Genomic DNA, 27,402 nt, shown 5'->3' on the forward strand with positions numbered 1-27,402 from the left:
AATGAGTCAAATGGGGAGTTTTCAACTTCCTCGAAGGCTCAGACTGGGGTGTCTGAATGTGTGTGGACATAACCAAGATGAGAAGTGATAGGAAGTATGTTTGAGGAAAGAAACCTGGATGTTCTGCTTTTGAGTTAAACAAAGCTCAAGGGTAAAGGGGAAGAATGGTTTGGAAATGTCTTTGGAGTAAAGAGTTGGGTTGGTCAGAGGATGAGAACTAAGGAAGGAGTAGCACTACTCCTGAAGCAGGAGTTATGGGAGTATGTGATAATGTAAGAAAGTGAATTCTAGATACATATGGATAACTGAAAGTGGATGGCAGGAGATGGTTGAATTATTGGTGCTTATGCACCTGGCTATGAGGAGAAAGATCATGAGAAGTGAGTGTTTTAGGAACAGCTGAGTGAGTGTGTTAGCAGTTTTGGTGCACAAGACCAGGTATTATTGATGGGTGATTTAAGTGTGAAGGTGAGTAATGTGGCAGTTGATGGTATAATTGGTGTAAATGAGGTATTCAGTGTTATGAATGGAAATGGTGAAGAGCTTGTGGAGTTGTTTGCTGAAAAAGACTGTTGATTGGGAATACCTGGTTTAAAAAGAGAGATATACACAAGTATATGTAAGTGAGTAGGAGAAATGATCAACGGGCATTATTAGATTACGTATTGATTTAGGGGCATTATTAGATTATGTATTAACTGAGAGGCATGTAAAAAAGATTTTTGGTTGTTAATGTGCTGAGAGGAGCAGCTGGAGGGATGTCTGATCACTATTTTGTGGAGGCAAGGGTGAAGATTTGCAAAGGTTTTTGAAAAAGAGGAGACAGTGTTGGGGAGAAGAGAGTGGCGAGAGTAAGTGAGCTCGGAAAGGAGACTTGTGTGAAGAAATACTGGGAGAGATTGAGTGTAGAATGGCAAAAGGTGAGAGCAAATGAAGCGAGGGGAGTGGATGAGGAATGGGAGGCCTTTAGGGAAGCAGTGATGGCATGTGCAAAAGATGCATGTGGCATGTGAAAGGTAGGAGATGGGCAGATTAGAAAGGATATTGAGTGTTGGGATAAAGAAGTAAAGTTGATGGTGAAAGAGAAAAAAGATGCGTTTGGGTGGTTCTTACAAGGAAGGAGTGCAAGTGATTTGTAGATATAGAAGAGAAAGTGGCTGGAGGTCAAGAGGAGGGTGCAAGGGGTGAAAAAGAGGGCAAATAAGAGTTGGGGTGAGAGAGTATCATTAAACTTTAAGGAATGTTTCCTCTCAGTCTCAGCCATGTGTTCTTGACATTACCTCTCTAATGTGGGAAATGGTGAATATGTATGAGAAAATTTTTTTTGGAAGTAGGTAGATAATGTGCAAAAGACAAGAAAACAAATTGGAACATCAATGATGGGGGCAAAAGGGAAAGTGATAACAGGTAGTGATGGAGTGAGGAGTGTTTTACGGGATTGTTAAATGTGGTTGATGATATAGTCATGGATGTAGGGTGTTTTGGTTGGGGTTGTATTCAAAATGAGACAGTCATGGAAAGTGGTTCTGATGAAGAGAGAAGTGGTGAAAACCTTTGCTGAAGATGAAATCTGGCAAGGTGGTGAGAGTGGATTGTATTGCAGTTAATTTATCAAGAAATGGGATGACTGTGTTGTTGAGTGGTTGGTAAGGATATTCAATGAATGTATGGACCATGATGAAGTGCCTGAGGATTGGAGGAATGCATGTATAGTGCCACTGTACAAAGACAAAGGGGATGAAGGTGAGTGTTCAAACTACAGAGGCATAAGTTTGTTGTGTATACCTGGCAAATTGTATGGGAGGATATTGATTGAGAGTATGAAGGCACGTACAGAGCTTCAGATTGGGGAGGAGCAGTGTGGTTTCAGAAGTGGCTGAGGATGTGGATCAGGTGTTTGCTTTGAAGAGTGTGCATGAGAAATACTTAGAAAAACAGATGGATTTGTATATGGCATTTATGGATCTGGAGAAGGTGTATGATAGGGTTGATAAAGGTGCTTTGTGGAAGGTCTTAAGAATATATGGTGTGGGAGGGAAGCTGCTATAAGCAGTGAGAAGGTTTTATTAAGGATGTAAGGCATGTGTATGAGTAGGATGAGAGTGATGGTTTCCGGTGAAAGTTGGTTCATGGCAATGGTGTGTGGTGTCACCATGGTTGTTTAATTTGTTTATAGACAAGGTGGTGAGGGAGGTAAATGCAAGAGCTTTGGGGATAGGGGTGAGTATACAGTCTGTTGGTCTGTTGAGGGTAAGAGTGCATGGGAAGTGAGTCAGTTGTTGTTTGCCAATGATACAGCACTGGTGGCTGATTTGAGTGAGAAAATGCAGAAGTTGGTGACTGAGTTTGGAAAAGTGTATGAAAGGCAAAAGTTTAGAGTAAATGTGAATGAAATCAGGTTACTAGGTTCAGCAGGGTTGAGGGACATATTAGTTGGGATATAAGTTTAAATGGAGAAAAATTGGAGGAAGTGAAGTGTTTTAGATATCTGAGAGTGGACTTAGCATCAAATGGAACCATGGAAGCAGAAGTGAGTCAGGTTTGGGGATTGGGGGGGCGATGGGAGAGATGAGGAATGTGTTGAAAGAGAGAGCATTATCTCAGAGAGCAAAAATGGGTATGTTTGAAGAATATTATTTCCAACAATATTATATGGTTGCATGGCATGGGCTATAGATAGGGTTGTAAGGAGGAGGGTGGATGTGTTAGAAATGAAATGTTTGAGGACATTATGTGGAGTGAGGTGGTTTGATCGGGTAAATAATGAAAGGGTAAGTGAGATCTGTGGTAATAAAATGAGTGTGGTTAAGAGAGCAGAAGAGGGTGTGTTGAAATGGTTTGGACACATGGAGAGAATGAGTGAGGAAAGATTGACAGAGAGGATGTATGTGTCAGAGGCGGAGGGAACAAGCAGAAGCGAGACCAAATTGGAGCTGGAAGGATGGAGTGTAAAAGATTTTGAGTGATTGAAGCCTGAACATATAGGAGGGTGAAAGGCATGCAGGGAATTAACTGAATTGGAATGATGTGGTATACCGTGGTTGACATGCTGTCAGTGGACTGAACCAGGGCATGTAAAGCGTCAGGGGTAAACCATGGGGCCTGGATATGGATAGGGAGCTCTGATTTCAGTGCATTGTACATGACAGCTAGAGACTGAGTGTGAATGAATGTGGCCTTTTTGTCTGTTTTTCTGGTGCTACCTCGCTAAAGCGGGGATAACAACGATGCTTCCTGTGGGGTGGGGTAGCGACACAAATAGATGAAGGCAAGCAAGTATGAATATGTACATGTGTTTATATGTATGTGTCTGTGTATGTATATATATGTATATTTATTTATTATTTATTTATTTTGCTTTGTCGCTGTCTCCCGCGTTAGCGAGGTAGCACAAGGAAACAGGCGAAAGAATGGCCCTACCCACCCACATACACATGCATATACATACACGTCCACACACGCAAGTATACATACCTATACATCTCGACGTATACATATATATACACACACAGACATATACATTTATACACATGTACATAATTCATAGTCTCCCTTTATTCATTCCCATCGTCACCTCGCCACACTTGAAATAACAACCCCCTCCCCCTAAATGTGTGTGAGGTAGAGCTAGGAAAAGATAACAAAGGCCACATTCATTCACACTCAGTCTCTAGCTGTCATATATATATAAGGGGGCTAATGGGGAGGTGATAACAAGTAGTGGTGATGTGAGAAGGAGATGGAGTGAGTAATTTGAAGGTTTATTGAATGTGTTTGATGATAGAGGGGCAGATATAGGGTGTTTTGGTTGAGGTGGTGTGCAAAGTGAGAGGGTTAGGGAAAATGATATGGTAAACAGAGAAGAGGTAGTAAAAGCTTTGCGAAAGATGAAAGCCGGCAAGGCAGCAGGTTTGGATGGTATTGCAGTGGAATTTATAAAAAAAGGGGGTGACTGTATTGTTGACTGGTTGGTGAGGTTATTTAATGTATGTATGATTCATGGTGAGGTGCCTGAGGATTGGCAGAATGCTTGCATAGTGCCATTGTACAAAGGCAAAGGGGATAAGAGTGAGTGCTCAAATTACAGAGGTATAAGTTTGTTGAGTATTCCTGGTAAATTATATAGGAGGGTATTGATTGAGAGGGTGAAGGCATGTACAGAGCATCAGATTGGGGAAGAGCAGTGTGGTTTCAGAAGTGGTAGAGGATGTGTGGATCAGGTGTTTGCTTTGAAAAATGTGTTTGTGAAATACTTAGAAAAAAGCAAATGGATTTTTATGTAGCATTTATGGATCTGGAGAAGGCATATGATAGAGTTGATAGAGATGCTCTGTGGAAGGTACTAAGAATATGTGGTGTGGGAGGCAAGTTGTTAGAAGCAGTGAAAAGTTTTTATCAAGGATGTAAGGCATTAGTACGTGTAGGAAGAGAGGAAAGTGATTGGTTCTCAGTGAATGTAGGTTTGTGGCAGGGGTGTGTGATGTCTCCATGGTTGTTTAATTTGTTTATGGATGGGGTTGTTAGGGAGGTGAATGCAAGAGTTTTGGAAAGAGGGGCAAGTATTCAGTCTGTTGTGGATGAGAGAGCTTGGGAAGCGAGTCAGTTGTTGTTCGCTGATGATACAGTGCTGGTGGCTGATTCATGTGAGAAACTGCAGAAGCTGGTGACTGAGTTTGGTAAAGTGTGTGAAAGAAGAAAGTTAAGAGTAAATGTGAATAAGAGCAAGGTTATTAGGTACAGTAGGGTTGAGGATCAAGTCAATTGGGAGGTAAGTTTGAATGGAGAAAAACTGGAGGAAGTAAAGTGTTTTAGATATCTGGGAGTGGATCTGGCAGCGGATGGAACCATGGAAGTGGAAGTGAATCATAGGGTGGGGGAGGGGGTGAAAATCCTGGGAGCCTTGAAGAATGTTTGGAAGTCGAGAACATTATCTTGGAAAGCAAAAATGGGTATGTTTGAAGGAATAGTGGTTCCAACAATGTTGTATGGTTGCGAGGCGTGGGCTATGGGTAGAGTTGTGCGCAGGAGGGTAGATGTGCTGGAAATGAGATGTTTGAGGACAATATGTGGTGTGAGGTGGTTTGATCGAGTAAGTAATGTAAGGGTAAGAGAGATGTGTGGAAATAAAAAGAGCGTGGTTGAGAGAGCAGAAGAGGGTGTTTTGAAATGGTTTGGGCACATGGAGAGAATGAGTGAGGAAAGATTGACCAAGAGGATATATGTGTTGGAGGTGGAGGGAACGAGGAGAAGTGGGAGACCAAATTGGAGGTGGAAAGATGGAGTGAAAAAGATTTTGTGTGATCGGGGCCTGAACATGCAGGAGGGTGAAAGGCAGGCAAGGAATAGAGTGAATTGGATCGATGTGGTATACCGGGGTCGACGTGCTGTCAGTGGATTGAATAAGGGCATGTGAAGCGTCTGGGGTAAACCATGGAAAGTTTTGTGGGGCCTGGATGTGGAAAGGGAGCTGTGGTTTCGGGCATTATTACATGACAGCTAGAGACTGAGTGTGAACGAATGGGGCCTCTGTTGTCTTTTCCTAGCGCTACCTTGCACACATGAGGGAGGAGGGGGATGTTATTCCATGTGTGGTGAGGTGGCTATGGGAATGAATAAAGGCAGACAGTGTGAATTGTGTGCATGTGTATATATGTATATGTCTGTGTGTGCATATATATGTGTACATTGAGATGTATGGGCATGTATATTTGCATTGGGGGACGTGTAGTTATATACATGTGTATGGGGGTGGGTTGGGCCATTTCTTTCGTCTGTTTCCTTGTGCTACCTCACAAACGCGGGAGACAGCGACAAAGCAAAATAATAAAAAAAAAATAATATGTATATTGTGGCAACTGAGCTCCACCTGGGATTGCACTATGAGTGAAAAATCATCTTCCATGGGGTTGTATCATCCTCACTGGACAGAAAGGAGTACAGGTTTTTTTAGGATTTCACTTCAGAGTAGTTCATTATTTCTCTCATCCTGTTTGGAATCAACTTTCGGGCTGCAAAAGCCATATGAAAGAAATACTATGGCTCTATGATAGTGGTTAAGATATATGCATCTTCAAAGAGAGGAGGGACCAAAAAAAGTCTTGTCCTTTGCTGACATGGTATGTATATAACTTAGAAATGTCACATGATTAATCTGAACTCCTAAAGCTTTCTGCTGTTGGATATATATAAAGACTTTCCTGTTGTAATCATGTTGATGTAGATCATTGTGAATTAGCATACAGATTTCAAAACAGATGTCATATATAGAAGGGGGGAGCTTACCTTTATATTCATTTGGATCTTTATATAAACATGCTAGGAATGGATCTGTTCCTTCAGATATCCTTGACTTTTGAATATTTTTTTTCTACTGATCAAACCTAATAGGTCAGCAGAGAGCACGATCTGGTCGCATATTCCGGCTGAAGGGACAAACCATCGACACACCTTTCACTGTAGAAACCACTGTTGACTACGATGAATGCACTTGGATGGTTAGAGGCCCTGATGAGCAAGATACGCTTAGATTTAAGGTAATTCATTACATAACTTATCCTCTTATTCCTTGCTTATATTTATCACTGTCAAAACTAATTTTGATTTTAGTTTTAGATGGTTCTGTAGTGACTCCTGAATTTATTACTGTGAAATAACTTCAGGGTCTTTCTTTGTTTTGTTTATGAGAAAGTCTCATATTCTTCTCTTTACATTAATTTCTTATCCCATAGTGTTCTTGGTTAGTGTTCATGACCATGATGCATTCACGGGCCACCCAGGGTCAAGCGCTAGGTTTGAATCCTGGTTGCAGCAGTTAGTCCACAGTCAACCCAGCTGTTCATACACCCCTAGGGGTATATATATATATATTTTCTTTCATACAATTTGCCATTTCCTGTGTTAGCGAGGTAGCGTTAAGAACAGAGGACTGGGCCTTTGAGGGAATATCTTCACCTATCCCTGGGGATAGGGGAGAAAGAATACTCCCCACGTATCCCCTGTGGGTCGTAGAAGGCGACTAGAAGGGGAGGGAGCGGGGGGCTGGAAATCCTCCCCTCTCGTTTTTTTTTGATTTTCCAAAAGAAGGACGGTATATGTATGAGAGTTGGGGTGAGAGAGTATCATTAAATTTTAGGGAGAAAAAAAAGATGTTCTGGAAGGAGGTAGATAAAGTCCGTAACACAAGGGAGCAAATGGGAACTTCAGTGAAGGGCGCAAATAGGGAGGTGATAACAAGTAGTGGTGATGTGAGAAAGAGATGGAGTGAGTATTTTGAAGGTTTGTTGAATGTGTTTGATGATAGAGTGGCAGATATAGGGTGTTTTGGTCGAGGTGGTGTGCCAAGTGAGAGGGTTAGGGAAAATGATTTGGTAAACAGAGAAGAGGTAGTAAAAGCTTTGCGGAAGATGAAAGCCGGCAAGGCAGCAGGTTTGGATGGTATTGCAGTGGAATTTATTAAAAAAGGGGGTGACTGTATTATTGACTGGTTGGTAAGGTTATTTAATGTATGTATGACTCATGGTGAGGTGCCTGAGGATTGGTGGAATGCGTGCATAGTGCCATTGTACAAAGGCAAAGGGGATAAGAGTGAGTGCTCAGATTTCAGAGGTATAAGTTTGTTGAGTATTCCTGGTAAATTATATGGGAGGGTATTGATTGAGAGGGTGAAGGCATGTACAGAGCATCAGATTGGGGAAGAGCAGTGTGGTTTCAGAAGTGGTAGAGGATGTGTGGATCAGGTGTTTGCTTTGAAGAATGTATGTGAGAAATACTTAGAAAAGCAAATGGATTTGTATGAAGCATTTATGGATCTGGAGAAGGCATATGATAGAGTTGATAGAGATGCTCTGTGGAAGGTATTAAGAATATATGGTGTGGGAGGCAAGTTGTTAGAAGCAGTGAAAAGTTTTTATCGAGGATGTAAGGCATGTGTACGTGTAGGAAGAGAGGAAAGTGATTGGTTCTCAGTGAATGTAGGTTTGCGGCAGGGGTGTGTGATGTCTCCATGGTTGTTTAATTTGTTTATGGATGGGGTTGTTAGGGAGGTGAATGCAAGAGTTTTGGAAAGAGGGACAAGTATGAAGTCTGTTGAGGATGAGAGAGCTTGGGAAGTGAGTCAGTTGTTGTTCGCTGATGATACAGCGCTGGTGGCTGATTCATGTGAGAAACTGCAGAAGCTGGTGACTGAGTTTGGTAAAGTGTGTGAAAGAAGAAAGTTAAGAGTAAATGTGAATAAGAGCAAGGTTATTAGGTACAGTAGGGTTGAGGGTCAAGTCAATTGGGAGGTGAGTTTGAATGGAGAAAAACTGGAGGAAGTGAAGTGTTTTAGATATCTGGGAGTGGATCTGGCAGCGGATGGAACCATGGAAGCGGAAGTGGATCATAGGGTGGGGGAGGGGGCGAAAATTCTGGGAGCCTTGAAGAATGTGTGGAAGTCGAGAACATTATCTCGGAAAGCAAAAATGGGTATGTTTGAAGGAATAGTGGTTCCAACAATGTTGTATGGTTGCGAGGCGTGGGCTATGGATAGAGTTGTGTGCAGGAGGATGGATGTGCTGGAAATGAGATGTTTGAGGACAATATGTGGTGTGAGGTGGTTTGATCGAGTAAGTAACGTAAGGGTAAGAGAGATGTGTGGAAATAAAAAGAGCGTGGTTGAGAGAGCAGTAGAGGGTGTTTTGAAATGGTTTGGGCACATGGAGAGAATGAGTGAGGAAAGATTGACCAAGAGGATATATGTGTTGGAGGTGGAGGGAACGAGGAGAAGAGGGAGACCAAATTGGAGGTGGAAAGATGGAGTGAAAAAGATTTTGTGTGATCGGGGCCTGAACATGCAGGAGGGTGAAAGGAGGGCAAGGAATAGAGTGAATTGGAGCGATGTGGTATACCGGGGTTGACGTGCTGTCATTGGATTGAATCAGGGCATGTGAAGCGTCTGGGGTAAACCATGGAAAGCTGTGTAGGTATGTATATTTGCGTGTGTGGACGTATGTATATACATGTGTATGGGGGTGGGTTGGGCCATTTCTTTCGTCTGTTTCCTTGCGCTACCTCGCAAACGCGGGAGACAGCAACGAGGTATAAAAAAAAAAAAATATATATATATATATATATATATATATATATATATACAGTCACCCCCTTTTTTAATAAATTCCACTGCAATACCATCCAAACCTGCTGCCTTGCCGGCTTTCATCTTCCGCAAAGCTTTTACTACCTCTTCTCTGTTTACCAAATCATTTTCCCTAACCCTCTCACTTTGCACACCACCTCGACCAAAACACCCTATATCTGCCACTCTATCATCAAACACATTCAACAAACCTTCAAAATACTCACTCCATCTCCTTCTCACATCACCACTACTTGTTATCACCTCCCCATTTGCGCCCTTCACTGAAGTTCCCATTTGCTCCCTTGTCTTATGCACTTTATTTACCTCCTTCCAGAACCTCTTTTTATTCTCCCTAAAATTTAATGATACTCTCTCACCCCAACTCTCATTTGCCCTTTTTTTCACCTCTTGCACCTTTCTCTTGACCTCCTGTCTCTTTCTTTTATACGTCTCGCACTCAATTTCATTTTTTCCCTGCAAAAATCGTCCAAATGCCTCTCTCTTCTCTTTCACTAATACTCTTACTTCTTCATCCCACCACTCACTACCCTTTCTAATCAACCCACCTCCCACTCTTCTCATGCCACAAGCATCTTTTGCGCAATCCATCACTGATTCCCTAAATACATCCCATTCCTCCCCCACTCCCCTTACTTCCATTGTTCTCACCTTTTTCCATTCTGTACTCAGTCTCTCCTGGTACTACCTCACACAAGTCTCCTTCCCAAGCTCACTTACTCTCACCACCCTCTTCACCCCAACATTCACTCTTCTTTTCTGGAAACCCATACAAATCTTCACCTTAGCCTCCACAAGATAATGATCAGACATCCCTCCAGTTGCACCTCTCAGCACATTAACATCCAAAAGTCTCTCTTTCATGCGCCTGTCAATTAACACGTAATCCAATAACGCTCTCTGGCCATCTCTCCTACTTACATAAGTATACTTATATATATCTCGCTTTTTAAACCAGGTATTCCCAATCATCAGTCCTTTTTCAGCTGTCTCCCGCGTTTGTGAGGTAGCGCAAGGAAACAGACGAAAGAAATGGCCCAACCCACCCCCATACACATGTATATACATACACGTCCACACACGCAAATATACATACCTATACATCTCAGTGTACACATATATATACACACACAGACACATACATATATACCCATGCACACAATTCACACTGTCTGCCTTTATTCATTCCCATCGCCACCTCGCCACACATGTAATACCATCCCCCTCCCCCCTCATGTGTGCGAGGTAGCGCTAGGAAAAGACAACAAAGGCCCCATTCATTCACACTTAGCCTCTAGCTGTCATGCAATAATGCCGAAACCACAGCTCCCTTTCCACATCCAGGCCCCACACAACTTTCCATGGTTTACCCCAGACGCTTCACATGCCCTGATTCAATCCACTGACAGCACGTCAACCCCGGTATACCACATCGATTCAATTCCCTCTATTCCTTGCCCGCCTTTCACCCTCCTGCATGTTCAGGCCCCGATCACTCAAAATCTTTTTCACTCCATCCACCTCCAATTTGGTCTCCCACTTCTCGTTCCCTCCACCTCTGACGCATATATCCTCTTGGTCAATCTTTCCTCACTCATTCTCTCCATGTGCTAAAACCATTTCAAAACACCCTCTTCTGCTCTCTCAACCACGCTCTTTTTATTTCCACACATCTCTCTTACCCTTACATTACTTACTCGATCAAACCATCTCACACCACATATTGTCCTCAAACATCTCATTATACTTATATTTTTTTATTATGCTTAATTGCTGCTTCCTGCATCAGTGAAGTAGTTCCAGGAAACAGATGAAGACTGGCTCACCCACTCATATACAGATATATATACATATCAATATATACACATTTACATACATACACATACACATACATATATACACATGTACATATTTATACTTGCTTGCCTTTTATCCATTCTTGACACTATCCCACCTCACAGGAAACAGCATCGCTACCCCCTGCTTCAGCAAGGTAGTGCCAGGAAAACCGACAAAAAAGGCCTCATTTGTTTACATTGTCTCTAGCTGTCGTGTAATGCGCCGAAACCACAGCTCCCTATCCACATCCAGGCCCCACAGACCATTCCATAGTTTGACCCAGACATTTCACACGCCTTGGCTCGGTCCATTGACAGCACATTGACCGAGTATATTACGTTCCAATTCACTCTATTCCTTGCATGCCTCTCATCCTCCTGTATGTTCAGGCCCCGATCACTCAAAGCCTTTTTCACTCCATCCTTCCACCTCCAAGTTAGTCTCCTGCTTCTCCTCGTTCCCTTCACCTCTGACACATATCCTCTTTGTCAGTTTTTCCTCACTCATTCTCTCCACATGTCCAAACCATTTCAACACACCCTCTTCTGCTCTCTTAACCACACTCTTTTTATTTCCACACATCTCTCTTACCCTTTCATTACTTACTTTTGATCAATGCACCTCACACCACATATTTTCCTCAAACATTTCATTTCCAACACATTTACCCTCCTCCATACAACTCTATATACAGCCTATGCCTCACAACCATATAACATTGTTAGAAATACTATTTCTTCAAACATACCAATTTTTACCCTACAAGGTAACGTTCTCTCCTTCCTCACATTCCTCTTCTCTCCCAGAACCTTCGCCCCCTCCCCCACCCTGTGACTCACTTCCATTTCTGTGGTTCCATCTGCTGCTAAGACCTCTCCCAGATATCTAAAATGCTTCACTTCCTCCATTTTTTCTCCATTCAAACTTGCATCCCAGTTAACTTGTCCCTCAATCCTACTGAACCTAATAACCTTGCACCTATTCACAACTTCTCTCAACTTCCTCCTTTCACACACTCTTCCAAACTCAGTTCCCAACTTTTGCAGTTTTTCACACGAATCATCCACTAGAGCTGTATCATCAGCAAACAACAACTGACTCGCTTCCCAGGCCTTCTCATCCCAAATAGACTGCATACTCACCCTCTCTCCAAACCTCTTGCATCTACCTCCCTAACCACCCCATCCATAAACAAATTAAACAACCATGGAGACATCACATGCCCCTTCCACAAACCAACATAAACTGGGAACCAATCACTCTCCTCTCTTCCTACTCATACTCATGCCTTACATCCTTGGTAAAAATTTTTCACTGCTTCTAGCAACTTACCTCCCACACCATATACTCTTAAAATCTTCCACAAAACATCTTTATCAACCCTATCTTATGCCTTCTCCAGATTCGTAAGTGCTACATACAAATCCATATATTTTTCTAAGTATTTCTCACACATTCTTCAAAGCAAACACTTGATACACACATTCTCTACCACTTCTAAAACCACACTGCTCTTCCCTAATCTGATGTTCTGTAAATGCCTTCACCCTCCCAGTCAATACCCTCCCATATAATTTCCCAGGAATACTTATCAAACCTATGCCTCTGTAGTTTGAACACTCACCTATAACCCCTTTGCCTATGTACAATGGCACTATGCATGCATTCTGCCAATCCTCGGGCACTTCACCATGGTCCATACTTACATTGAATATCCTTACCAACCAATCAACAACACAGTCACCTCCTTTTTTGATAAATTCCACTGCATGACCATCCAAACCCTCTGCCTTGCCAGATTTTATCTTCCACAAAGCTTTCACTACCTGCTGTCTCTTTACCAAATATAGTGCTAATTGGATGGCCTTGATTAGGGTCTCAGCTGCCTGTGCCGTCTCGGCTAATGTAGAAAAAAAGATACAATGGAAAAATTTATTCAAAGTGTAATGTGCAACCATAACAAAAGTTGTATGAGATTGTAAGTTTATTTGTTCTCTCTCATATTGAAAATGATAGGCACTCAAAACTCAGATGTAAGTTTTCCCTTGTGATGAGATTTAGTATGTTGTTATATGCTGAAAAATGCGCAGAAGTGGTTACTATTGTTTTAAGGCAAGATCATTTTGATTATTTATGGTTAACTAATCCATGTCTGCTTCAGAAAAAATTTGCTGTTATATCAGTGTGAGCATCAGTATTACACAGTATTTATAGTGGTAATACAGTGAAGTGTTTTAGATATCTGGGAGTGGATCTGTCAGCGGATGGTACCATGGAAGCGGAAGTGGATCATAGGGTGGGGGAGGGGGCGAAAATTTTGGGAGCCTTGAAAAATGTGTGGAAGTCGAGAACATTATCTCGGAAAGCAAAAATGGGTATGTTTGAGGGAATAGTGGTTCCAACAATGTTGTATGGTTGTGAGGCGTGGGCTATGGATAGAGATGTGCGCAGGAGGATGGATGTGCTGGAAATGAGATGTTTGAGGACAATGTGTGGTGTGAGGTGGTTTGATCGAGTAAGTAACGTAAGGGTAAGAGAGAGGTGTGGAAATAAAAAGAGCGTGGTTGAGAGAGCAGAAGAGGGTGTTTTGAAATGGTTTGGGCACATGGAGAGAATGAGTGAGGAGAGATTGACCAAGAGGATATATGTGTCGGAGGTGGAGGGAACGAGGAGAAGAGGGAGACCAAATTGGAGGTGGAAAGATGGAGTGAAAAAGATTTTGTGTGATCGGGGCCTGAACATGCAGGAGGGTGAAAGGAGGGCAAGAAATAGAGTGAATTGGAGTCATGTGGTATACAGGGGTTGACGTGCTGTCAGTGGATTGAAGCAAGGCATGTGAAGCGTCTGGGGTAAACCATGGAAAGCTGTGTAGGTATGTATATTTGCGTGTGTGGACGTGTGTATGTACATGTGTATGGGGGGGGGGGGTTGGGCCATTTCTTTCGTCTGTTTCCTTGCGCTACCTCGCAAACGCGGGAGACAGCGACAAAGTATAAAAAAAAAAAAAAAAAAAAAAAAAAACAGTCCATGTACTATGATTTAAAAGAAATTTGATGATAGTCGCATTAATCTTGGTTTGAATGAGCAAGAAGTTAATTCTGATGTTAATGCCACCTGGTGTTTTTTGAGTTGCTTATCTTATAGCTCTTCTTTGATTACCTCATATTTCAGGTACAAGACTTTTTCTTTTTCTGATGCAGGTTGCTGAGAATATCTTCATCCAGTATGATGCCCCTGAGGAGATTGTTCGCTATGCACTTTCAGCCAAGGTGGCTCCTCTTGAGGGTAAGTTGAAGATTATTCTTGCTAATAGCAGTTTCTGCAAGTTTCAGATTTCAGTTAGAAGCTAAAGTCCGAATGGTATGTATGTAATCCTGGTCTTTATTCTCATGAAATGAAATATTTTTAAGTAGTCTGGCTAAATTAAAAATCTTTTTGAGTATCCTCACTTCTCCCATGTCATTTTGTGGAAAGAAATAGAGAAAGTGGATAACAAAAAGCATTATCGGTATGCATTAGCCATTATGAGTTTTTGAAATTTCATAGTTTTATACCTGATATACCTTGTGCAAAATAAGGTTAACATTATTTCAGGTTTATATCTCATTGCTGGTATTCGATCACATTAGGTAATGTGAGGGGTATATATGATCATATTATTAGTTGCCAGTGGATTTTACCTAATTTCCCCGTGGGTTATCAGGTCATAATCATGATATGCATTTGTAATGTTAAATATTTTTCCTATTTTCCCATCAGATTTCAACTGACAGATTACCTGCTTTTTCTCTTTATAAGGTTATTTCTCTCTCCATTGTATATGGCTGCACTGATGTCAGTTGCAAGTTATTCCGGCAGTGTTTAGGATTATATGTTAGCAACCAAGTTCACATTCTGTTTCACGTTATTTTCAGTTCAATCCAGTTTACATGTGTGATACGTTTTTTGTGCAAGCATTGTTAGCCAGGTTGAAAATTATTATACTGCCTGCTTTTATCGCTTCATCTTTTTGTCTATTTTAAGTCCTTCATGTGTTGACTTTATCCAACTGATTAAGAAACTTGAGGGTTGTGATCAGGTCACCCCTAATTTTTTATTTCTCCAAGTGGGCAGATTATTAGCCCTAATCTCTCATTGTAAATTAACTTTCTTGATTCAGGTTCTGTCTTGTTGCCCTTCTCTGGACTCTGTTAATGAAATCTTTGTTCATCTTTAAATGCAGTGACTGGGCTTGAGAATATAATCCAGTTTTGGTCTAATTTTTGTTGTGAATAGAATAATTAACATTCCGTTATTCATCCCTTTGTTATGAAATTCATGGCAGAATGTATGGGAAATTGTGTACACAGTGAAAGGTTTTTGTACATTTTCATCATATTGATTTTCATCATAAAGGAATAAACGATAATCAAAATATTGGACAAACATGCAATTCAAGTCATGTATTTCCTATACTTCAGAGGTTGACCCCTGTGTGGAGGGACGACAAGAATGTGGACAGAACAGCCAGTGTGTTGTTGATGGAGACAGTTTCAGGTGGGTAATGCCAGCATAAATGTGTCATAAGAATGTAAAGTGGCCATTAGTAAACCAGTTATCAGTCAAATTTTGAAGCAGAAGTCATACTCTTAGTGATCAGAATTTTAAGCTAACCTTTGCATTATTTTAGAATCAGCAGTGGTGAAAGTTTACATGTTGGCATGTGTAATCTCAAACAATGAGATGGGCTCTTGGTATATTTTTCAATTGTTGATTCTTAACCCTTGCAGTGCTATAGGCATTAGTTTACGCTTCTGTAGCATGGTGATATTGACATCGATCTACACGTGATTTTCTGCCTGGATCTCTTGGTTGGCCGTAGATGGTAACCCAAACAAATGATGAGTCATTGGAACTACTTGGAGGCCTCAGTATGCAATGTATAGGTGACATTAGTGGAAGGTTGTGCGTCTTTTCTTGTCAGTTTTTCTGGGCCCAACCCACCCACATACGCATGTATATGCATACATGTCCTCACATGCAAATATACATACCTATACATCTCAATGTATACATATATATACACACACAGACATATACATATATACACATGTACATAATTCATCCTGTCTGCCTTTATTCATTCCCATTGCCACCTCGCCACACATGAAATAACAACCCCCTCCCCCCGCATGTGTGCGAGGTAGCGCTAGGAATAGACAACAAAGGCCACATTCGTTCACACTCAGTCTCTAGCTGTCATGTATAATGCACTGAAACCACAGCTCCCTTTCCACATCCAGGCCCCACAGAAATTTCCATGGTTTACCCCAGATGCTTCACATCCCCTGGCTCAATCCATTGACAGCACGTCGACCCCGGTATACCACATCGTTCCAATTTACTCTATTCCTTGCACTCCTTTCACCCTCCTGCATGTATGTAAGAAATACTTAGAAAAGCAAATGGATTTGTATGTAGGATTTATGGATCTGGAGAAGGCATATGATGGAGATGATAGAGATGCTCTGTGGAAGGTATTAAGAATATATGGTGTGGGGAGCAAGTTGTTAGAAGCAGTGTAAAGTTTTTATCAAGGATATAAGACATGTGAACGTGTAGGAAGAGAGGAAAGTGATTGGTTCTCACTGAAAGTTGGTTTGCGGCAGGGGTGTATGATGTCTCCATGGTTGTTTAATTTGTTTATGGATGGGGTTTTTAGGGAGGTGAATGCAAGAGTTTTGGAAAGAGGGACAAGTATGCAGTCTGTTGTGGATGAGAGAGTGTGGGAAGTGAGTCAGTTGTTGTTCGCTAATGATACAGCACTGGTGGCTGATTCGTGCAAGAAACTGCAGAAGCTGGTGACTGAGTTTGGTAAAGTGTGTGAAAGAAGAAAGCTGAGAGTAAATGTGAATAAGAGTAAGGTTATTAGGTACAGTAGGGTTGAGGGACAAGTCAATTGGGAGGTAAGTTTGAATGGAGAAAAACTGGAGGATTGAAGTGTTTTAGATATCTGGGAGTGGATTTGGCAGCGGATGGAACCATGGAAGTGGAAGTGAATCATAGGGTGCGGGAGGGGGCGAAAATTCTGGGAGCGTTGAAGAATGTGTGGAAGTCGAGAACATTATCTCGGAAAGCAAAAATGGGTATGTTTGAAGGAATAGTGGTTCCATCAATGTTATATGATTGCGAGGCGTTGGCTATAGGTAGAGTAGTGCGAAGGGTGGTGGATGTGCTGGAAATGAGATGTTTGAGGACAATATGTGGTGTGAGGTGGTTTGATCGAGTAAGCAATGTAAGGGTAAGAGAGATGTGTGGTAATAAAAAGAGTGTTGTTATTTCATGTGTGGTGGGATGGTGATATGAATGGATAAAGGCAGACAGTATGAATTATGTACATGTATATATATGTATATGTCTGTGTGTGTGTGTGTATATATGTATATGTCTGTGTGTGTATATATATATATATATATATATATATATATATATATATATATATATATATATATATATATATATATATATATATATATATTTTTTTTTTTTGCTTTGTCACTGTCTCCCGCGTTTGCGAGGTAGCGCAAGGAAACAGACGAAAGAAATGGCCCAACCCACCCCCATACACATGTATATGCATACGTCCACACACGCAAATATACATACCTACACAGCTTTCCATGGTTTACCCCAGACGCTTCACATGCCCTGATTCAGTCCACTGACAGCACGTCAACCCCGGTATACCACATCAATCCAATTCACTCTATTCCTTGCCCTCCTTTCACCCTCCTGCATGTTCAGGCCCCGATCACACAAAATCTTTTTCACTCCATCTTTCCACCTCCAATTTGGTCTCCCACTTCTCCTTGTTCCCTCCACCTCTGACACATATATCCTCTTGGTCAATCTTTCCTCACTCATTCTCTCCATGTGCCCAAACCATTTCAGAACACCCTCTTCTGCTCTCTCAACCACGCTCTTTTTATTTCCACACATCTCTCTTACCCTTACGTTACTCACTCGATCAAACCACCTCACACCACACATTGTCCTCAAACATCTCATTTCCAGCACATCCATCCTCCTGCGCACAACTCTATCCATAGCCCATGCCTCGCAACCATACAACATTGTTGGAACCACTATTCCTTCAAACATACCCATTTTTGCTTTCCGAGATAATGTTCTCGACTTCCACACATTCTTCAAGGCTCCCAGGATTTTTGCCTACCTCCCCTACCCTATGATGCACTTCCGCTTCCATATATATATATGTATATATATATATATATATATATATATATATATATATATATATATATATATATATATATATATATATATATATATTTTATACATTTTGTATTTTACTTTGTCGCTGTCTCTTGCGTTCACGAGGTAGCGCAAGGAAACAGACGAAAGAATGGCCCAACCCACCCACATACTCATGTATATACTTACATGTCCACACACAAATATACATACCATACATCTCAACGTATACATATATATACACACACACAGACATATACATATATACACATGTACATAATTCATACTGTCTGCTTTTATTCATTCCCATCACCACCCCGCCATACATGAAATAACAACCCCCTCCCCCTTCATGTGTGCGAGGTAGCACTAGGAGAAGACAACAAAGGCCACATTCTCTAGCTGTCATGTAATAATGCACTGAAACCACATCTCCCTTTCCACATCCAGGCCCCACAGAACTTTCCATGGTTTACCCCAGACGCTTTACATGCCCTGGTTCAATCCATTGACAGCACGTTGATCCCGGTATACCACATCGTTACCATCCACCCTATTCCTTGCACGCCTTTCACCCTCCTGCATGTTCAGGCCCCGATCACTCAAAATCTTTTTTACTTCATCTTTCCACCTCCAATTTGGTCTCTCACTTCTCCTCGTTCCCTCCACCTCTGACACATATATCCTCTTGGTCAATCTTTCCTCACTCATTCTCTCCATGTGACCAAACAATTTCAAAACACCCTCTTCTGCTCTCTCAACCACACTCTTGTTATTACCACACATATCTCTTACCCTTTCATTACTTGATCAAACCACCTCACACCACATATTTTCCTCAAACATCTCATTTCCAACAGATCCACCCTCCTCTGTACAGCCCTATATATAGCCCACGTCCTACAACCATATAACATTGTTGGAACTACTATTCCTTCAAACATACCCATTTTTGCCCTCCGAGATAACATTCTTACCTTCCAAACATTCCTCAACGCTCCCAGAGCCTTTGCCCCCTCCCCCACCCTGTGACTCACTTCCGCTTCCATTGTTCCATCCGCTGATAAATCACCCCCAGATAGCTAAAACACTTCACTTCCTCCAGTTTTTCTCCATTCAAACTTTCCTCCCAATTGACTTGTCCCTCAACCCTACTGAAGCTAATAACCTTGCTCTTATTCATACTTACTCTCAGCTTTCTTCTTTCACACACTTTACCAAACCCAGTCACCAGCTTCTGCAGTTTCTCACCTGACTCAGCCACCAGCGCTGTATCATCAGCCCCGATCGTTCAAAATCTTTTACACTCCATCCTTCCACCTCCAATTTTGTTTCCTGCTTCTCCTCGTTCCCTCCACCTCTGATACATATATCATCTTTATCAATCTTTCGTCACTCATTCTCTCCATGTGACCAAACCATTTCAATACACCCTCTTCTGCTCTCTCAACCACACTCTTTTTATTACCACACATCTCCCTTACCCTTTCATTACTTACTCGATGAAACCACCTCTCGCCGCATATTGTCCTCAAACATTTCATTTCCAACACATCCAACCTCCTCCGCACAATTCTATCTATAGCCTATGCCTCACAACCATATAACATTGTTGGAACCCTGTTCCTTCAAACATACCCATTTTTGCTCTCCGAGATAACATTCTTCCTTTCCAAACACTCTTCAGTGCTCGCAGAACCTTTGCCCCCTTCCCAGCCCTGTGACTCTCTTCCACCTCCATTGTTCCATCCGCTGCTAAATCCACTCCTAGATATCTAAAACACTTCACTTCCTCTAGTTTTTCTCCATTCAAACTTACCCCCCAATTAACTTGTTCCTCAACCCTACTGAACCTAATAACCTTGCTCTTATTCACATTTACTCTCAGCTTTCTTCTCTCACACACTTTACGAAACTCAGTCACCAGCTTCTGCAGTTTCTCACCCGAATCAGCCACCAGCACTTTATGATCAGTGAACAACAACTGAATCACATCTCAAGCCCTCTCATCCACAACAGACTGCATACTTGCCCCCCTCTCCAAAACTCTTGCATTCACTTCCATAATCACTCCATCCATAAACAAATTAAACAATCATGGAGACATCACACACCCCTGCTGCAAACAGACATTCATTGGGAACCAATCACTTTCCTCTCTTCCTACTTGTATACATGCCTTACATCCTTGGTAAAAGCTTTTCACTGCTTCTAGCAACTTATCTCCCACACCATATACTCTCAATCTCTACCACAACGTATGTCTATCAACCCTATCATATGCCTTCTCCAGATCCATAAATGCTACATGCAAATCCATCTTTTCTCTTAGAATTTCTCAAAAACATTCTTCAAAGCAAACACCTGATCCACACATCCTCTACCACTTCTGAAACCACACTGCTCTTCCCCAATCTGATGCTCTGTACATGCCTTCACCCTCTCAGTCAATACCCTCCCATATAATTTCCCAAGAATACTCAACAAACTTATACCTCTGTAATTTGAACACTCACCTTTATCCCCATTGCCTTTGTACATTGGCACTGTGCATGCATTCCACCAATCCTCAGGCACTTCACCATGAACCATACATACACTGAATATCTTTACCAACCAGTCAACAACACCGTCACCCCCTTTTTGATAAATTCCTGTCATACCATCCAAACCTGCAGCCTTGCCGGCTTTCATCTTCTGCAAAGCTTTCACTACATCTTCTCTGTTTTCCCTCTCACTTCGCACACCACCTCGACCAAAACACCCTATATCTGCCACTCTATTACTTGTATATTGCTTAATCTTTTTGGTTGAAGATTGTCAGCTTCTAGGACACTTCCTGCAAATGAATTATTTAGGGAAAGGGCCAAACCACTTCTGTAGTTCAATATTGATTTAAAGTATTTAATATGAACTGATGGAAATGGTATACTAATGGAAAATATAATATCATTGTAATTTAAGCTAACTAAATATTTTAAGTCCAGTACAATTAGATGTTCCATTTCATCCTTACAGATGTGTGTGTGAGAGAGGATATGTGGAGGTGTATGATTCAACACTGAATGAGGAGATTTGTCTGGATATGAACGAATGTGACACCGGACGAGACAACTGCCACTTAGATGCCAACTGTGTTAATACCCCTGGCAGCTTTACTTGCTCATGTAAGCCAGGCTTCACTGGAGATGGGGTCACCTGTGAGAGTGAGTTATAAGTGTAGTTATAATGTTCCTGTTGTATATTTGCAATGTTAAGATTTCTGTAGATTAATGTATATAATATCTATTTAAGAGACTTGAGGAATGATACCGTAATCCACCATATTATCATTAAACAATGAATATCTTATAAAGACATTTTCTCATTTGAAGTAACCAGTTTTCAGTGTGAATCCATATATTCTTGTGTTGATCCTCTGTGATAAGTTGATAACGCTGTCATTTTCAGTTTTTTTTTTATACATATTTGCCATTTCCCACATTAGTGAGGTAGTGTCAAGAACAGATGACTGAGCCTCAGGGGGGAAAATCCTAATTTGGCCCCCTTCTCTGTTTTTTCTTTTGGAAAGGTAAGACAGGAGGGGAGGATTTCCAGCCCCCCACTTCAGCCCTTTTATTCATCTTCTGTGACACACAGGAAATACGTAGGCAGTATTCTTTCTCCCCTATCCCCAGGGATAACTGTTATCTGTATAGTTTATTTTTCGTTTATGATTACCCCAGGCCCATTTTCTATGAAAGAGTCCTGGTATTACCCAGGGTCTCTTTCCAAAAGTTCCTGTAACCCAAGGCTGTGCTACTTCCATTAGCAGGGAAATGTAATCTCCTTTGGAGTGAGAAGTTCTTTGATGAGACTTTACTCCAAATGATAGAGCCTCAGTGAGGGGTGACTTTTCACTTGTGGAACCTAGAGCAGGCTGAGTCCAATAACACTTCATTGTCATACACTGCTAAACAAATGATTGTGCTATATAATTTTCTTTTGTACATTTTAACTTGCTTGTACTATCTAATGCTATATCTCTCTTCTACATCCTTGGCTGTATGGTAGGAAGGCTCATTCAGGACAACTTCCTTACACCAAAATCTGAGCACGTTTCTAGATATTCCTACAATATGCTTCCGTGCGATATGTTCTCACCTAACTTTAAGTTTTCCTCCACATTAATTCTCACCCTCCTCACCTAATTAATGTAGTTTAGTCATTCCCATTTTACTCTCATGTCATGTCAGTATACCATGAAATAAGGTATCACCGTATCAGCTTCTCTCTTTATAATGCTGGGTATCCCTCTGATGCGTTCAGTTCTCAGTCTGTCATTTCACCTGTGGCCACATCTGCTTCCAAGAAAACTGACCTTTAAACAGCAGGCATGTCTAAATATGCCTTTTGGAGGATGCTCAAACTAAATGTAATTTTTTACTGTTTAAAATGATAGGTTATAATTCACGAATACCAAAGAATACACAGAGAATCATGTTGTTACCTTTGTTTTGGTAGGATTTGCTGCTAAGTGAGTGCCTGGATGAGGCTGGAATGGTAAGTTTGACAGCCCTTGATAAGACAGGAAGATATAGAGAACATTTTTCCCTTTTTGTTGAGCTTTTTTCTTGCATGTATTCATATTTCAAACATGCATAGTGTTGGTGGTAAATAAAACTAATGTACTCAGAAATAGTAGACCTTTTCTTACCATCATGCAGGGTAAGAGAGATATTTGGCAAGTATGGGGAGAATGTTGAAGGATTTGTTTCTTTCTTTGTAATGTACACTCTACTTTGATTTTATACACACCCTTATCTCACAGACAGGCACTTCCATGGTGATAAACAACAGGAATATAAGTAGATATATAACTCCTTTCATACTACATGTAAGTGTGAGTACAACAAGTAGTTGGTATGTGTGGGAAGGATATTGGAGGTGTCTTTTTATTTAGAATCATTCTAGCTCTCTACCTGTTGTCTGTTACCAAGTAATGATTCTGAACCTTGAAAGGTGGTCTTCATCGGTACCTTTGAATCTTCCTTTGATCCTGAGATTCCTTCATTATGATTTGAGGCTGCTAGGTCGCTTATTTTGAATGAGTGCAGTGGACTAAGTGTAATGTATAATGCTAGTGCAATCTTTGGTGGCCTTATACAGCTTCCAAGATCAATGTGCATTAGGTTAAAACTTGACCAAGACTCTGAAGTGATTCAGAAAGCTGAAGGCTGTACTTAGGTCACTCCAACTCTTCTTTCCTACATGGTGGATGGGCAAATTCGTAGCCTTCAGCCTCTTACCGTTGCTTATCTCTGGACTCTCGGTGAAATCTCTATGCTTCTTTAACTGTTGCAACCACCTCTAGAATTTTATTCCAGTTGTAGTCTGTGTTGGGAATTGTTTACTGAACATTTCCCTATCAAAGTAATTAAAAGCAGTTCTAATATATGGCAACAGACAGGTTGCTTCCTTAAACATTTCTTCCAATATGAAACTGTAGCAATGGGTTAGATACAGAAATTATTTTTAGGTCTCTTAAATGTATGGATTTCTTTAGCAATATGGTAAGTTTGTTAAAGTTTTTTTTCATTTTGTTCCATCCTTATTAATTTACATTTACTCAGGATGAATTTCACCAACCATTCATGATACCAACTTTGGAGTTTGTTTAAGCTGATGCAAATATCATTAGTCCTTTCAACTCGTATAACCATAGCATAATCCATAAACAGGGTCAGGTAAGAAACTTTCCACTAGGTAACTCATTAATTATTATACCAAGGATAGTATTACTACCTAAGACTGAGTCTTGCAGCACACCACAGAGACCAAAGCCTGTTTTGAGATGCTCCTGGAATCAGTGTCTTTTGATCCCTTTTTAACTAAAGTAATCTTCCCATTGTTATTTCACCCATCATTTCTTCCTGTAGATTTAGCTTCTTCATCAGCCTTTTGCTTGGTATAGTGTTAACACTTTCTGGCTATCTTGGAATACATAGTTGACCAATCTATCTCTGGTCTACAATTGAGCTCTTTCAGTCATAGAGGCTTAAAAGATTTGTAATGCTCGACTTTTTTCTTCATCTTTGTTGTCTACTAATTCACTGCATCTTCGTTTTTTTACACATACTTTATACTCTGAGCATTTCACATTCTTGTTTACTTTTATCAGCATTTTCAGATCAGTGAATGGTAAATACACATTGCTATTTTCATTTTATCTTTCTTTTTTGTAAAGATAATTTTTGTACTGATTTTTGAACCACAAAATGCTCTACATTAAATTCCCATTTTACTACCACTGATGATATTTATAATGAATCATTAAACCTTCAGGATTTGATTATAGGTCACCAGTCAGAAAAGATGATGAAAATGTGATATTTTTTTTCCTGCAGGAGCAGCAAGCTGTGAAGGTATACCCTGTGACCCGAATGCTGTATGTGAACTTCGCTCTGCTAAACCTCACTGCATCTGTCTTCCTGGTTATACTGGAGATGGGTTGATATGTACAAGAGACTTTGGTATGTAGATTTACTAATTAAAGATGGCCTAGAATTCTTTAATTACATTTTCTTCAGGACCTCTTGCCCTCATATCTTTCTTCCCTATGTGATATTGTTCAGCAGGCCTCTTGAAATGTATGTCATATGCATGTCTTTTGTCCTCATATTATTTGAGTAAACTTCTTTCTTCCACTTTATGCTAAACTTTTCTGTTTTTTCATGTTCTGCCATACCCATCTTCATTATCATTTCCCAGGTTTACATTTCAAGATTCTCTATTTGTTTTTCATTTCTTGCTTTCAAGGCTCATATTTTTTCACCGTACAGAACCACAGTCCATAAAGAGGTATTTTACTAAGCATTTCTTCAACTTCAGGCAAAGCTTGATTGTGAGCAGCTCTTTTCTCTGTTGAAAACTGCTTTGCCCATAGCATTTCAGGTCCTTACTTCCATGTTACAATGTCTTTAGCAAGATACAACACTTTCTTCATATTTCAAACGTTTTATTTCTTCAGGTGTTTGATTCTCTGTGTTTGTTACATCTCTTTGCCGTTTGCAGTTTTGATCACTTTTTCTGGGCATGTTTACTTTCACATCAAAGACCCTTGTGATCGTAAGTAAACTATGCCTCGGTTGCTGTAGACCTTTTATGCTGCTGACAAATATCTTGTCATCAGCAAATCTGACTGCTTTAATGAGTTCCTCCCTAACTTATTCCATCATTGAGTTCTGAAAATGCTACTCTCACTATTGCCTTTGTATAAATGTTGAACAGTTATGGACATAGGACAGCCTTGTCTGTCTCTTATACCCACTTCTCTAGGGCCTGATTCCCCATTAGCATCATGATCTGTAATAATCTGACTGAGATGATAGATGCTTAATGAATCTTTAGGTTCTCCAATCATCATTTATGTTGTCTAATATTTTCATTAGCTTACCCATCTTTAAGGAATAGTAGGTTCCAACAATATTGTATGATTGCAAGGCATGGACCATAGATAGGGTTTGCAGAGGAGGGAGGATGTGTTTGGTCTCCTGCTTCTTGATCGATCACCTCCTCTTCTCACAACTGTATCTTTTTTTGTCAACCTTTCCAGATTTCTTCCATGTGTACTGAATAATGATGATAACAAGAGCTGGTAAAAGATTAGTGTACAAATAGAGACTGAGTATAGTTCTTGAGGGTTTCATGATCTGCATGATCAATAACTTTGACAAGGCTTTCACCTTATACAAATGTTTGAAGGCTTACAGTGACGAGCATCTCTAATGCCTTGCTCAGATATTATTTCAGACTGTGCTAACAGTAAGATAAGCTTTAAGATTTAAAGTATAAAGACCTCCAAAACCATTGTGAATGTCAGATTACTTATAGCTTTTCATTAACTGAGTAAAAAAATTTTTGACCTATATCCCAGGCTCATTACTTATTTTATTTATGCCATGCCACCCTATAAATCACTTCAGCTCCCATGGTTCAATTTGCTGTTGGAATTATCCTTGAACGTTTAGATTAGTTTTCTGTACTTGAGCAATACATTTACACTTTTTTTTGGTAAGGACTCATGAACAGAAGTCTTCATCAAGGCCAAGTCTTGAATGAGATATAAAAAAGGGGAAAATAGAGGATAGTTTTTTAGCAAGTGGAAAAATTTTCCTCTAAAAAGTGGCAAGTAAAGTGAAAAGGAAGGCTAGAAGATAGTATGTGAAGATGAGAGTTTAAGAATGAGGATATCTATGGAGTAGAGACAAGCAGGCAATAACATCATTGCTGGAACTACCAACACTGGAAGCAGTTCAGCTGAGCAGCTCCGAAGATGAGGGTTATTGAGACTATATGACACATTTTTCCTCAACAAATTGAAAAACCAAATAAGAGGAAATAACTCTGAAATTTGTCTTTACAATTAATGTGGACCTAATATGTGACATGATACGGAATTTAATATTTACAAGTAATATGGACCTAATTTGCTAGATCACCATCTCAAACACCCTGTGCTCAGATCACAACTTAATGGAAGTATATACAAGTTTGAATGCCAAACCACCTGGAGGAGTGTGTAAATGCCATGGCCATATTGGTGGTTCAAACATGCAATTAACACATATCAGTGATAGGAAAACATGAAAGGTCTAGGATAGAATGAGAAAGACAAGCTGTACATAGAAGGTGAAAAAGAATGGTAGGCTCTTTGAAGAAGCCACAGCTCATTCACCAAAGGAAAGAAAACCTATCTAATGAATTATATAACACTGACTTTAAGAAATAACCCAAAATACTTTTACTTAAATGTAAAATGCAAATTAAGGATCACAAATTTCTTTTCTTAAAAACAGAAGATACTTCTACATATGACTACCAGATGAGTGAGATTCTGAAATGGCAAGTATGAATTGGTATTCATCGAGCATAAAACACTTGAAAGATAATTGAACCAACAGATATCTGCTGAAACAGTAATCCCCTCATGTTCCACATGCTGAATATCTCTACCTCAACTCTGCCCCAGGCCTGAGCTCTTGGAATTCACTCATCTTAAAGAAATGCAACATACCTCTTGCATGATCTTTGAATATCCTCTAGATAAGAATCTAGATTCTAGCATCATTCCCATGAGTTTGTAACTGACTTGCATCGCCTTACTCCACAGAGGTGGAAGCAAATTAATTCCAAAA

General features: G+C 40.5%; 1 protein-coding gene across 1 annotated transcript in view; it reads left to right on the top strand.

Annotated features, from left to right (window-relative positions):
- The window catches only part of Ndg (Nidogen), a 150,626-nt gene that overhangs the window by 48,738 nt on the left and 74,486 nt on the right, over positions 1 to 27,402 (top strand). The window contains exons 10-14 of the mRNA XM_071678441.1: positions 6,388 to 6,533; positions 14,173 to 14,257; positions 15,433 to 15,508; positions 21,245 to 21,432; positions 24,613 to 24,738. Coding sequence (XP_071534542.1) covers positions 6,388 to 6,533; positions 14,173 to 14,257; positions 15,433 to 15,508; positions 21,245 to 21,432; positions 24,613 to 24,738 — 621 coding nt within the window. The remainder of the gene's footprint in view (positions 1 to 6,387; positions 6,534 to 14,172; positions 14,258 to 15,432; positions 15,509 to 21,244; positions 21,433 to 24,612; positions 24,739 to 27,402) is intronic.

Source organism: Panulirus ornatus, chromosome 27, assembly GCF_036320965.1.
Source record: "Panulirus ornatus isolate Po-2019 chromosome 27, ASM3632096v1, whole genome shotgun sequence".
In the NCBI taxonomy this organism is placed as follows: Eukaryota; Metazoa; Arthropoda; class Malacostraca; order Decapoda; family Palinuridae; genus Panulirus; species Panulirus ornatus.